This window comes from Cygnus olor, chromosome 5 (assembly GCF_009769625.2).
Source record: "Cygnus olor isolate bCygOlo1 chromosome 5, bCygOlo1.pri.v2, whole genome shotgun sequence".
Lineage (NCBI taxonomy): Eukaryota > Metazoa > Chordata > Aves > Anseriformes > Anatidae > Cygnus > Cygnus olor.
In genome coordinates, this window is record NC_049173.1 from 59,447,272 (window position 1) to 59,461,915 (window position 14,644).

Sequence of the window (14,644 nt, forward strand, 5' to 3'; positions counted from 1 at the left end):
TCTTACACTATTTTATTTTTGGTTCTTTCGGCACTATTCAGCATTTTCCTCAATAAATTCCTGACTCACTTTCTGTAATGTAATGCCCTGTCAATGAAAGATGTCCTCAGCTCCCTCTCCCCATTTATCTAAAGCAGGCACCGAGTGATATGTCTCATTAGCCATACCACCTGCTAGAACTACTGAATCCTTACCCAGCAGGAGGATTTTGCACTCTGTCCTCAACAATCCTGTCTCAATGAGATTTTAAAATCAACGAATGAATTTCACTGCAAGTGGGATAGGAACTTGCACATATCTGTCACAGTTGCTGTTATTTTAGACAACATTGACAGGGGACGGAACGTCTTCAGCTAACTTTGTCCTGCTCATATTTTCTATTTCTTTATGATCTTTGTAGCTGAAAGGGGTTACGTATCTTTTTTAGTGTAGTGAAACTGCTTTTGCAGACATACATACCCAGATTTCTCAGGTGGGAGGCTCCCTGAAGTTAAAACACGTTCAAACAAAACTCTTGTATTATTGTCCTCTTTAAAAACAGAAAGAAAAAAAAAAGTCACACTGAGTAAAATATATTAGAGACAATTTAAAATCATTTCAACACGTACACTGAATTAAATAAAAGGCTGACATTCTGATACCTTGATCTGATTTTCAGTAAGGAGAAAAAAATCCGAACACCTACATAAAACTTTAACAATGTCAAATTCTACTGTGAATTTGTTATCTGCAAATCTCATTTTATTGTAGCAACAAACCAATCCTAATACAGGTTCTTTATAATGGCACAGCTATTATTTGACATAACTTCAGGATCTCTGTTTTATTTTCAGTTTTTCTTAATTATCACAATGGCACATCTCAATATTTTTTTAATTGGGCTCTTCAGTCAATGTAATTCTCTGTTGTATGTTCCTCAGAAGCCCTCCAAAAATTATTAGACCTGGTTCCCAGTTAGCAGTTAGCCTTTGTATGTTGCCAACTGGAGGAAAGGAATGGTTGGTTGGTTTGTTTTTTAAAACTACTAGGCTCTGTCCTCACTTACTAAATATTTTACCGTATCTTACATTTACTGAACTTCCATGATCCCTTTTTTTTTTTTTTTCCCTTCAGTAAAGCCTGCCAGGTTGCTAAGAGAGAGCAATACACTCATGAGTTTTGAGAAAATTTTTGTGACGGTGATCTATGGAAAGGCATTTCATATGTTCATGTAGACCTACAATAATTTCTTGCAACTTTAAATATATCCTGACTTGAAAAAAAATTTTATGCTTAAAACTGACAGAAGAACAAAGCTCTACATCTATTCAACCTTTCAGAGCCTGCAAGAAAGGTACAGTACTGTAGTCTGCCAGGAGAAACTCACGTGCCTGATGCCTACAAAATGTCCTCAAAGGTTCAGAAGTAGAGCTGCCCGCAGCCACCACTCACCCCAGCCACATGGAGGCTTTCTCACAAATTCAGCTAGCAATTCATACTAAAAACCAAAAGGGCTTGTGTTACCCCTATTCGTTGTTATACCACAAATACTGAGGTAAGGTACTGAATACTTGAAGAAACACCAGAAGAAATCTGAATATCTCAGAGGTATCTGGCAGACGCGAGTCAGCAGAGGAAGAGCCCAAGGACAAATGCTTCTTGCCTCTTTTAATTTCTCCCTTCCGAGCTCCCCACAAAACATGTACTGCAACAGTTCCACACAACGGTCTCAGTCAGCCCCTGCTCCCCACAGCAGCCCAGGTCTCTGCCAACATCGCTATGAACCCCTGCATCAGCAAGCCCCAGGCAGGCACCTGCCCCCACTGCCTTCCCCAGGGCTCCGCAGCCCCAGGGCCCCCTGCCCATGTCCTGCTTCCTCAGCTCTCCTGCAGGATGGTCTCGAGCTAGTCCACAAAGCTGCTTTTCTATCTTACTCTTCTCACCTATGTGGGAAGAACGAGTTTCAACTAATTCTAGCATGGAACAACTCATCCATCACTCCTCTCATGCCAACTTCAACCCCTCACAGATCTTTTTGCCCGGATTAAAGTTTCTCAGCATATTTCCCATTATTCACAACAGGTGCCTTAGAAATGCTGCACTGCAAATGAGTTACCAATTTGGAAAGTTCACTTTCCTATTAAGTAGCAACAAGATCTAATGTCAATACACTTCTGGAACTTCAATGCGGACAGAACAGCAGTTTTTTTCAAATTAACTGCTGAGTTTTATGAAGAGGTTTTATTGCTCTTCATGAAGAATTAAAAGTAAAATACAAAGAACTCAGCCTGGACCCAAACTCACAGAAGGCAGATTAATGCTTCATTAGTTGTCTCAACATTTAAAGCTTACCGTTAAGGTGAGACAGGTAGTCAATATATGCCAGTACATATTCTGGAATGTCCCCGTATTTCTTCAGCCCCAGCTCAAAAATCTTAAAGGCCACAGACTTATCCTGCAAACATTAAAAAAAAAAAAAAAAAAGCTTATTAACTTCAGTGAGATGCACACCCTCCCACAATTTTTGAGTACCAAACGGAGCAGCCAGAATTACCTTACTACAATAATACTCCATTAAAGCTGCTGTAACATAGACATGGTGGCGGGTTCGGGCATCTTCTCTTGCTTTCTTAAATATCATTCTTCCAGATTTTATGCCTTCTGCTCGCCTTGCAAATTTCATATATTGGATATAAACCTAAGATACATGTTAATATTATATAGTATCAGTGCTAACAAAGAAAGAACACTAAGACATAATGACTTTTTGGCTCTATCTGGAATAATCCGTACTCACAAAATACAGCTAAGAAGCCACAATATAAACAAACAAGATTGTGTTATGCCTCTGTGTCACAATGCTATAAATACTGAGGTAAAGCTTTTTATATACTTGGTTTAAAAATGGAAAATACCTAAGATCAATCCCCTGAAACAGCAATAGTTAATAAACATATTTTTCAAGGTAGGGTAAGTGGATAAATCTAACTTCAGAAAATTAAGGACTTACAAAAATGACAATATTCCAATAAAGCTGAGACATTATAAGGTTAAAGAGTAGGCAAAAAGACCATTGAAGTATTTTACTGTATATTATGGGATCCAAACCACAAATCATTTTATCTGCAAGTATTTATACCTACTCAAAAAATAATGAATGTGCTATTTAATTCATTGGCCAATTTGTGATTTGCATTTCTTTGGAATTTAATATTCTTCCACTCAGAATTAGATCACAAATAACAGCATTCCTCAAATGGGAGGAACTGGTATGTGCTTTCTCAGAAAATGTGTGTTAGGAAAGCATTGTGATTCTGAGCTTAATGAATAAACATGTCAGTAAATTGATACCTTTCCTCTGACAATGACCTGTTTAATTTTAGACCTCAGACCTTCTTCTTCCTTCTCATGCTTTGTCATGTCTATAAACCACGTCACTTTTTGAGGGCAGGTTACGTTCTCACACCATTTGTTCAGTACTAGCACAGCTGGCACTATGAACCATGCTGTTTACTACATAAGTAGATGTACAGCAATAAACTTTGATACTTATATGGTGCATTACAAATTTATTTGCAAACTACACATACACAGAAAGATATTTATTACTTTAGGGAGGGCAATGGGCAAAAGCAATGTGCTTTTAATCAGTTAAGGAGAAGCAAAGTGAAATTTTAGTTGGGCCAACAACACATACACCAATTCTTATGAGATGCTTCATAAAATCTTTAACATCTGACATCTTCATAACTTGTTTTAAGAGGTTCTCCAAAAGACACAGAGGAGAAATATGCACGTGACTTAGTGTCTGAATGGATTAAAGCCTCTAATTATCAACCCTGCTGAAATTTTAATCTAATTCTGTCATCTCAGTACTCCACCTGCTCAATCATCCTTGTGACCCAATAAACTCATATAAGTACTTCCCCATTCTCTGAGTGTACTCAGGTGACTGTCTATGCAAATGTGGAAAAACTCAATACTAAAGATCATCTTACCAGAGTGGGATCAATATCTTCAATAGCCAAGAGTCGATTATATATGCTGTGTACTTTCTCATACTTCATTCGACTCTAAAGTAAATAAAAAGGAAATAGAGAATGCTTGGTAATACCATTAAAAACCACCTGTGAGAATGCAAAAATCAATCTGAAGAAAAAAAATAAAATTTTTGTTTCTTTTTTTCCTCAGTTGGACACTACGTATGTCAATCATTTTAAACTGATGCATTTTTTTGTCTTGTGCAGTCATTTCTTTACTTTCCACATTCTGTTTTTACTAGTGCTTACTACATACATGCTTTCCTAAAGTCTCTGTTGTCTTTTTCTAATTTTGTAGTACTGCAACAGAACTGACATTTTAGGTGTTTGGGATTTGAAGACTGTTTCCTTCATCTTCAACTAAAGGTAACTTGCAGAGCAGCTAGGAAGACCACCTTCACTCTAAAACCTACACATTTCAAGTAATCCATTCTGTTCACTGCCAGCTGCAGCCCTCCAAGCTGCATGGTGCAACCTTTAAAAACTTTAATAGCCAGTATGTTTAGGATACAAGAGGCTGCACTGAAAGCCAAGGATTTTTCTTTTAAGTGCAAAGATTTGTTGGCTTTTGTCCTCAGGATCTTCCTGCAAAGACTTTCATGTTACAGTAAATGGGCAAAATACATCCTACAGAGGATTCTATAGTCCTCATATGATCAGTGGGAAATTGTCCTCATTTCTGATGGTTCATGTGCAAAAACAACCCTTGCTGGGGCATTACTCATCAAGTCTGTGTGATACAGTGGTAGCCATGGAAACACAAACATAAAATCCCCCAAAATTGGACAGGAAAGGTGTTCTTTTCCTCCATTTTAAAAATGAAGAAGCTGATGTTCCAGTAAATGTAAATTGATCAGTCTTTCAACTTCACAGTCGTTTGAAAAATAGTTAATATTTAAGTGGAAAGGCATTAGATTTTCAAAAGAATTATAACTAATACTTCAGGCTGTCTCTCCCCCTTTTGTCAGCTCAGTCTCAGAAATACTGAATAAGGTTAAAGCTAGAAAAAATCAGCAAAGTAATTGTACAGAGAGTCTGTGTATTCAGTATGCTTCAAATAAATGACATTATTGAAGAGAGATGTCTTTGTGTTTTAATATCAGTACATCACTGTTTTGGCTCACCTCTTCATAATCTGCGTATGCAAAATAAAGAAGCATATTCTTCTTTAGTAAAGTGCTGATCGCTCTTTCATAAATATTAGCAGCCTCATCACTGAAAAGTTTGGCATTGTTCATGTCCTGTTATAAAATAAATATGATAATTGTTCAACACTTGTGACAGTGAAGGCCCATCTATGTAATATCTTCTCTGCATGAAAAATTCCACTGAGTGCCCATACAATGCTCCAATAAAAAGATACTCATCTCCTCAGTACTTGAGAAATTACTACAGCCAAAAAAAATAAACCACAACAAAATAAACCCAAACCTAAATCTGGCCAACAGGAAAATAGTTTTTTTAATAAATGTTATTATCCCAGATGCAAAATAAATAAATAAATAAATAAAATTTAGTAATTGAGCCCCAAATTTAAAATTCTGAACATGACACAAGTGTTTGAGACAAAGATGTTTGAGACTTTTTGCTCCCCCCTTGGTTCTTAAGTATTTGAGGAAAAATTAACAACAGTAGACTGCATTACAGCAATTAAATGAGAAAGAAAACTAACAGCAATCTCCTTACCCCTTTTTCAGCTAGCAGCTTACTAGATTGCTCAAGATACTGTGCAGCTTCATACCAGATATCTGGGTGATGTCCCAGAACCAAAAGGCATTGCTCATAGGCAAACATAACTAGGAGGAAAAAATGTAAGAAATATTCCTTGTATATTACTGCAGAAATAGTTCTACCTTGCACAATGAAATACAGAAAACAGTGAATAAATAAAACACCATTAACACTAATGGGCTTTGAATAGAACAATCACAATTGCAGCTCTTTTATATCATCTGGAACTTCATGAATCCTAACCAGCAGCTAAACCCTGCCTCATCCACAGAGGAGGAAACAGAAATCATCCAAGAACATCAGCCATAATGTTAGGCTGTGATCCACCATTTTGTGACCTCTAATGAGATCAGTGGCATACGACTATAGCACTGTACCCCAAATCCATGGATTGCTTTCAGATTGACTTGAGTAAAAACTAAACATTGTTTAAAAATCACACCCACACAGTTCAAGACAGGCAAGAAAAAAATCTTGACTGATTTCTGCTAAAGCACCATCCATGAACATTAAAACACATTATTATCTACACTGGAAGCCATTCATTGAGCTAAGAAATACAATTCTACACAGCCCAGAGCAGTATCTAATTACCTCTTTTTGTTATGAGAGTTTGATCTTCTGTGCGTAGTGGGTTGCTCTTTTCCCACTGGATGTATTTCTTCCACATGTCTACCTGCTGAGCCTCTTGTGGGGTATTTTGTGGGGGGACAGAAGGAGCGTTGCGGTCCAGGCCTTTCATAACTGTCTCATATTCCTGAAACAGAAACAATGTTTTGAACACCAGATTTAAACCTACAAAAAACTAAAAAACTTAGTTTATTTTTTATGAAACTGATACAAATATTTCAGCGTACCTACCTTATTAATCTAACACACATTTTGTTTTAAAATAAGAACCAAATTTAGAGCTAGTTTGTAGAATTAAATAGAACAAAGAAAAGTAAACAGAAGTTTGTACCTTTGCTACACGTCGTGCGTTCATATAATCTCTACTCCTGTCTTCAATCATCTTCTTAGCTAAGTGAATATTGATTCCCTGGAAAAGGGTGAAAAAAAGGAATTGGGAGTATGCAATTTCAATGTGGAATTCCTGAATCTCAATTTATTCAGAAAATAGCTTGAAAGAGGATGCAAAAGGGAGCATGAAGGTCAAAGCTATTTTAAAATACTGATCTCAAAAGGTTCTGGATATTTCTTCACAAACATATCACAAAGGGGCAAGAATGTATTTGCGAAGGAACACATTCAATACAAAAAATCAGATGACCTAAAACATCTCAGTATATTTTTAATCTTATCACTTACAGCTTTCAAGATGCAATGAGCTTTACATAAAACTGATGGGGGAGAAAGCAGAGGAAAGAATGGATCTTTAAATCAGTTTTTTTTTAAAATCATGGTCAATGCCCAGGTAGAGTCACAGTTCCCTGCCTTGCTGCTGCCTGCTCTTCACTGGGTGAACACAAGGACAGCATAGGAGCAATTCAGGTTTCATTGACAAGCAATAACAGAGACTGAAGTCAAAGCTCACTGCTCTGCCTTTTCCTCTCTGTTCCTGAAGCAAGGGATGGCCATATGCGTACCTTTGCCAGCTCCAAGCACCCCAGAGAAGGACACGGGGCAGGACCCGTGTGCGCTCAGAGCCCTCCAGAGCAGGAGGGATCCAGCCCAAGGCAGAGCTCACAACTCGATGCCAGGAACACAGGCCAGGCAGCGGGCTCCCAGGCACTAACCAAACCTCAAGGAGCAGCTCTGGTGGCAGGATAAGCAACCACTCTTGTGCTCACAAAAGTCAGGGTGGGTTTTGCTGAAGTGACTTGCCAGGATTTTGAGCAACGTGAGCAGTGTTGAGTCCTGTTCCAAGCTGGCATTTGAGCTGGGGACTGATCCCTTGTGGCAGGAGCAAGAGAAAGGCCCCATCTGGACCCTCGCCGAGCTATCTGGGCCAGTTAGAATATAAACCCAGCAATGCCCCACTTAGCCCCTTAGTTAACTAATGGTGCTGGCAGCTGACAGGCAGATACTGCTACCCAGTAACTACTGACTGAGCTGAAGGGAAGCTGGAGAGTGTTTTACCCACGAGTATTTCACTTGCAGCAAATACCCAGTGGCCTTTTGTACCAAGATCTACACATGAGGTTTCCCCCTAAGAGCCCTGGTGCCCAGCACTGTCTTACTCCGCACCAGGATGGTCTGCAAGCTGAACAGGAGCTGCAGAGACCCATGTCCCAGCAGCCACCAGCCCTCGCCTGAGATGTTGTTTTGCGTGACAGATGCCAACCAAGCAGCCTCAACTAGAAGATACAGAACAAATGTAGGCCAGGTTTCAGCTATCATCTTGACAGGCTCCCTATGTATTGATGAAACCAGTAGAAACAAGCAGTGATAGCTTTCATTTACTGTGTGGGAGAGGTTTACAGGGAAGTTTCTGGCAGCAGCACCGGATTTTCCTATGGAGAAGGCATGTCATTTGGTACCCTCCCTGGTGGTAAGAGAGCCAGCTGCAGTACCGCTGAGGACCAAGCTGGTGATGAGCTATGGCGGGACACACTGCTGGCTGCGGGTGCCAGGAAGCGCTCCTGCTGGCTAAGTGGTGTCTAATGTCTGAGGTCAGCAACCCTACAACTGGCACGGTCAGAAACAAGGGAAGAGAAACTGTCCCTTCTTCCCTGCACAATGCACAGCTGACCCATCGCCTGCCAGCATAGGCACTGCTGGGTGCAACATGCGGGATGAGGGAGCGTGCCATACCAAGGTGTCTGCTCGAGGGTGCTGAGCACCAAGGCATTTATTCTCGGTTCTGCATTCTTACCTGTGGTGAGTGGGGTAGGTTAACAGGCTGCTACCAAAAGCGTTTACAAGTACACTACAGAGGTGCAGCTACAGATCAGCTTGCAGGGTCAATGAGTTGAGGTTGTGCTTGCTGAAGACAGTGTGGCAGCAGACTCACCTGAATTGATGCTGTAATGGCTTCAGGTGAAGGATGGTGGGGAGCATTTTAAAAGTTCTTGAGAACATGTGACTTAATACTATGGAGGAAATCCAAACCATCACAGCTGAATGCCATTTTACCCTGTTCAACTGGAACGAGGGAAATGCCTCCTTGCGATAGCAAGCCCCCATTGCCAACCGATCTGCCCCAGCTTTCATTGAATATATTCTCTGCCATTGGTAACAGTGATTTCTAATTCACTAGCAATTCAGATGGGCCAACTGGGGAATAGGACAGTTAAATGCATGCTACAAAATCTTTAAAATAATTTTAAAAAATGATCAATCAGGTACCTGTACAGTTTTGCTACAGGTGTTTTGGTACATAGCACACACAAAATGTTTTTTACACTGCCAGTCATCTCTTTTATATGTAATTATTTAGTGGATGCAATTTGAGCACTATATTTGATTATAAGATTATTTTTTTTAATGTCACAAGCAGATTTAATGTTTTTGATTACCTCTTCGTATTTGTTATAATCTCTCCAGAGCTGTTCTATGTTAATCATTGGATTCACACACCCACGCTGGTAAACCCTACGGACAGCTGTTATCCTCTGGTTTTCAGCATAAGATCCTACTGCTTCTCTAAATAGTGGGGAGAGAGATCAATGTCAGCTGTTACAGACCATCACCAGTACAAATATCAACATTACTTTAACTGAACTTAAAATAAATTCTTTTAAGGTACTTACACGCCCTTCAAAAAATTGATGTAATCCACCCAGATCTATGCAAGAAAAAATATTAAATATAATGAAATTAATGTTTAATTGTACTTGATATAAAGTTAGAAATTAAATGTGTTTTCATAGAAAAAACATACCTGGTATGACATGATTTCCATGCCAATCTTATCCAGAGCAAAATCATATGCCTGAGCCATTTTTTCTCTGAGGAAAAGAACAAACCACAAAGACCATAGAGCAACTCTTTAGTATTTTAGAAAAATCTTTATTTAAGAGCATTTTTTTGTGCAGCAAATTCAATATACCTTGAGGAATGAAAAGTATCATCCAATAGTTGAGAGTAAAAAATTAGCATTTGGATATCTTTAAATTCTGAATTTAGGTTTATTTTTAAGAGAAAATTGTTTACATTTATTGGTGGCAATATTGTATACTAATCACTCCCAAGAACCCCCTTCCTCAAGTATGTGGAAATCCATGCATATGAAGTGCACTCTAAGTTGAAAAGATAGAAACCAAATGCTCTCTAAATGTTCCTTACAGACAACCTGTTGTTTCCTTTTTCTCTCAGAAATTCTTGAACCTTGTAACTCTCTAAGAACATAGAAAGGATGGGAAAATTAGGAGTAATTCCACTGTGTGGAAAATGGCCAAAATCTTTCATATAATCTACCCCCCCCCCCAAAAAAAAAAAAAAGTGATTCACATTTTTAAAAATGTTCACAGAATTTTTCTACTTGCTCAATTTTCAATGAAAATAGCTTTTACACTGTCCCACTTTTCTCCCAGTTTCCTTTCCTTAGAAGTTTTTCACTACCTCACTACTTTTTTGTCCACGTTAAAGGGAAAAAAATAGAGTAAAGTTAAATGACAGAAAGATAACGGATGGGAAGAGGAAAATACTTTTAGAAATTTTTTGAAAACAGTATTTAAAAATAAAAAATCTGCATTTTTTCATGTATGCATCAGTGACTGTCTTAATGGTTGAAGTACACAGAAATTATGATGGGTTGGGAAAGAAACAGTTTGTAGATGCTGAAGGACTATTTTTGAAATTTCAAGCAGGAAGAAGGAGGACTGAACTCAGTCCACAGGACTATACACAAGCAAAATCTAGTAAGTGAAAAGAGATGAAAACTAGCATGCCCCAAAGATGTTGACACCCTGATTTTTTATGCTTAGTAGGCCTTCCCAAACTTATTCTAATTACTGATTTACTATTAACTACTCAAAAATAGTACCTCAACTGGAATTGATTTTGAATTTTGTGGAGACTAAACAGGGCACTAAGGGGGAGAATAGCAAAAGACCTGTCTGAGAAGGAAGCATATTTCAGATTAGCTTAAACACCAATCTCATTTGCAGGGAAACAGCATGGGTGCTCCAGATGGTCCCCCGCTGCTGTCCCACCTCTACATATGGACCCAGATGGAGGAAGAAATTTTACCCAGCAAGCTTAATTACAGAAACTTTAAAGAAAATGCTTGCAAAATGCAAATTATATATTATTACCACCACCACCCCAAAACCACTCTGCTACAAGGTTCCCAAGCAGGTGTGAGACTCATGTTCTTCCCCACCCCTTAGTCAAAAATCAAGAGGAGAGTCATTATAAAACTAGAATAATTCAGAGTAACTCTGTTAACTTACTTGTAGCTAGGTAGCTTCCCCTTGGTTTCTCGTACATAGGAAAGGTAACATTTCCATAAATCAATGTGTAAAACCTTCATAAGGCATCGCTGAAATAACTGTTTAATACATCAAGAAGATGTGATCAGGATTCCAATACAGAATTAAGTTTCTACTTTTAATGCTATACAGTATGAAATAAAATAATTTTGATAATTATGACTAAAATTTATAAGAAAGAATAAATTACTCATTTTTTTGACAAAAATACCTTCATGCTATGCAAGGAAATTGGAAAGAATTAAACAGAGAAATTCCTCCGCTCACTTCACTGATTAGTTTGGTAGCAACAACAAAATCTACTTTAGTGATATTTCCTGTGTTTTTGAATAGCTCATTCAAAGACAGCCACAGTTATTTTCAATCTCAGTCGAATCAGAAGATTTTTTTTTCTTGCTATAGATATATATCGCGTATATTGATAGGACTCACCTTTTCCACTTTGTCATAATTTTTTGCTTTAATCTACAGGGAAGCAGAAAAGAACAAATCACTTAAACTATTTTAGAATAGTAGGAATATATTTTGCATACAGTATTAAACATTCCAGTCTGGCTTCCTAAACTAACTACATTCCAACTTCACATAATGCTGCAAAGATACAATTAAACATATAAAAACTATACCTAGCTTAGCTTTTTCAAAATTTTCATATTTTTATTTTTTTACTTCCATTAGGGCCAAAAATGCAGTCTCAGTAGACAAAGTTACTTTCCTATAGTCTGGTTTGGATACCCACACTTTCCTCTTATTCTGAGGAACTTCGTTGTCTTAAGTGCATATCTATTGACTTAGGTACCAAAGTCTCCACATCAGGATTCAGTAAACCCAAAATACCACATTTACAAACATGTAACATGTTTCTTTTATCATGCTTTATATTTTGACATTTATTTCTCAAAGTAAGCTTTGACTTAACAGGCTGACGCTGAATAAGAGAATAACCTGGAGAACCTCTTTTTCAACACGTGCCCCCCCTAGCCCTGGTGCTGCCCTCCACAAGACACCAAACTGGCTGGCGCCGCAGCACTCATGTCATTCAGACAGCACTGCAGGGTCACGGGTGAAAACTCAGCCTCTACAGAACAGGCTTCCTTTCACACAGGACACAGAAAAGCACAAGACGTAGAAGCTGACTGACAATGCTCTTCACGTGCTTAGTAGCTCAAGTTATGCTAATGTACTGGGCACCCTGAAGAGATAAGGAGAATCTGAAAAGCCTCTAGAAACGCGTATCTGTTTAGAAATAAACATCCTTTAATGAAATTTGCTATGTTGCACTGCACTTTTTTAAGTATCAAAACCCCCATTTAAATCTCATTGCCCTTTGTTGAGGGGATTCACAGCTGTTACTTCAGTGGGAAGCAAGAGGGCCGCGAGAGGCTCGGACAGCCTCTTCTTCTCCCCAGGCAGCACAGGGGGATTAACCTAGTAATTACATCATTTTACATTGTTCTCTTTTTAAAGCCTAAGAGAATTTTTAATGGGAGCCTTAGGAAAACATGACTACTCTGCAGGAGGCCTACGGTCAACCTTCACTGTACCATGATCCTTCTTGGCTCCCTTTCCTCAGCTTCTCGGCTCTCGCCGACACCCCGGCCTCCAGGCCCCTCTAAAACAGGATCCCAATTTCTCTCTCTCATCAACCAGAGCAATTAAAAATGCAGGAATTCAAGTGAATTTTGCAGGCAGATGTTATAGGCACGCACTGCAAACTAGAACCTTGTGCTAGCAGCTCTTCCAAACTGGAGCAGCACCCTGCCCAGGTTTGAGTGATCTGACAAAACCCTGTTTCGCAGGAGTTAGGCCTAGTTACTTCATATACTGAACACACAGCTTTCACAGAGCTTTCACACTTTTTTTTTTTCTCTGCAAACTACTCGGTTAGGAGATAGCTGCCCATAGGAATGACCGACTGCAGAAACGACAGCGCTCTGCAATAACACGGCTCAAACGAGTCAGGTGAACGGACGGGCACGTATCTTATTTCTGCTTCCTCGCAGCTTCTAGTGAGAGCAGCACAGCATTTCAATCTCTAAACAGCAGTTACAGTACTTTTATAGCTGTTTAGGCAGAAGACTTTTGTGAACACAAGTGAAGGAGTCAGATCCCACCCTATTTTCAGTTGAAGGAAAACAACTGCTTATATTTTAAATTTCTCCTCCATTGCAAAGTCAAAAAAAAAGACACCTCCCATTTTCCCTTCATCCATTTTTAAGTTACAGTAGCATTTCAGGTTCTTCAGCATCTCTTAGAATATGACAAAAAGGATTCAGCTCTCAGTAAGGAGCAAGAGCTCTCATCAGCGTGTCCCACCCCCTGCATACTCCTTTTGTCTTTGGCCACATAATGGAAAAGAACAAATTTTGTTTTGCATGCCTAGTACAGTGCGAAGCTGCCTGCACGTTTTCCCCCTTCTTTTACTCAATCAAAATCTTCAATAGGGAGAGCAGAAACTTTTTTTTTTTTTAAGGAGCAAGTCCCCAGTAAAAGGAATAAATTGATTTTTTAATGAAAATTACTCCGTGGCTTTGTCACTGACAAAGGCACGGAAGGTGAAAAGAAATTGTACATGCTCAAATTAAAAAGCCGTAGATATGCAGGACAAAACAGCCTACCCTTCAGTCTAGCCCTGCAAAAAAAGTTTTGCATGCCTGCTGCGAGTTACTCCGCCAGGGAGAACTCCCAGCTGCAGCTGGCAAGGTGAGGATGCTGCCTGCCTGTTTATCTCCCTGCCTTTATCAGCCAATAGCCCACCAACCACCACTACCCCATATAAATGACCCAGACTGATCTCAGTAATTTTATGACATCAGGTAAGTGCGGAGCAATTCCACTCAATTGTTTACCAAAGCGATTTTATTAGTGTGTGGCAGCACTGTCACTGAACACCACCAAAAAACAAAGCATGAGGAAGACCAATTAGGTTACATGTGCTTCCAATGAACTGATTTGCACCTCAAGACCTTTAAAATTAAGATATTTTTGCTAAGAAAAATTAATATTCTTTATTTGCGTGTGTTGTAACTCAAAGAACAAAGTATTTTCTACATGAATTACTAAATACAAGAAAAGCTGCTGTCCACACTTGGACTTTTTGGACTTACGCCAGTGTTATGTATTTGTTACCCATTTTCAACATCTAATTGTCAGTGAAATCTTGGTACCAATGAAGTTATGAGGTTGAAGACAGATTGAAAAAAAAAAAAAGGAAAAGAAGAGAAAAAGAAAAGAAAAAAGCAGCACTTGCCAGTGCTTGCTAGGCATCCCTCACTGGAGTTTTTACCAAGCCCCAGAGCCAGAGGGAAGAGGAGCTATTTCTCCTGCTGGAATTTGTTTGCATTTCTTGGCTCCCAAGCAAGCATCCTGGCTGCCCTGGCACAGGGACACCTCAGTGATGGGGCAAATGGAGCACCAGAAAGGGCATGCTGCCTCCAGGACCCACTACCACATCTTTCTATTACTTTTCTTGTTTTTTTCTACTACAGACACAGGAACAGGCAGCGATCAAATACAGAC

At 39.1% G+C, this 14,644-nt stretch overlaps 1 protein-coding gene across 1 annotated transcript in view; it reads right to left on the bottom strand.

The window, feature by feature from the left end:
• The window catches only part of CSTF3 (cleavage stimulation factor subunit 3), a 50,653-nt gene that overhangs the window by 5,529 nt on the left and 30,480 nt on the right, over window positions 1–14,644 (bottom strand). The window contains exons 4-16 of the mRNA XM_040559710.1: window positions 11,558–11,590; window positions 11,087–11,184; window positions 9,574–9,640; window positions 9,443–9,477; window positions 9,209–9,335; window positions 6,712–6,789; window positions 6,345–6,507; window positions 5,706–5,815; window positions 5,144–5,260; window positions 3,978–4,052; window positions 2,534–2,677; window positions 2,332–2,434; window positions 460–529 (exon numbers count right to left, since the gene is read on the bottom strand). Of these exons, the coding sequence (XP_040415644.1) occupies window positions 460–529; window positions 2,332–2,434; window positions 2,534–2,677; window positions 3,978–4,052; window positions 5,144–5,260; window positions 5,706–5,815; window positions 6,345–6,507; window positions 6,712–6,789; window positions 9,209–9,335; window positions 9,443–9,477; window positions 9,574–9,640; window positions 11,087–11,184; window positions 11,558–11,590 (1,220 nt within the window). The remainder of the gene's footprint in view (window positions 1–459; window positions 530–2,331; window positions 2,435–2,533; window positions 2,678–3,977; window positions 4,053–5,143; window positions 5,261–5,705; window positions 5,816–6,344; window positions 6,508–6,711; window positions 6,790–9,208; window positions 9,336–9,442; window positions 9,478–9,573; window positions 9,641–11,086; window positions 11,185–11,557; window positions 11,591–14,644) is intronic.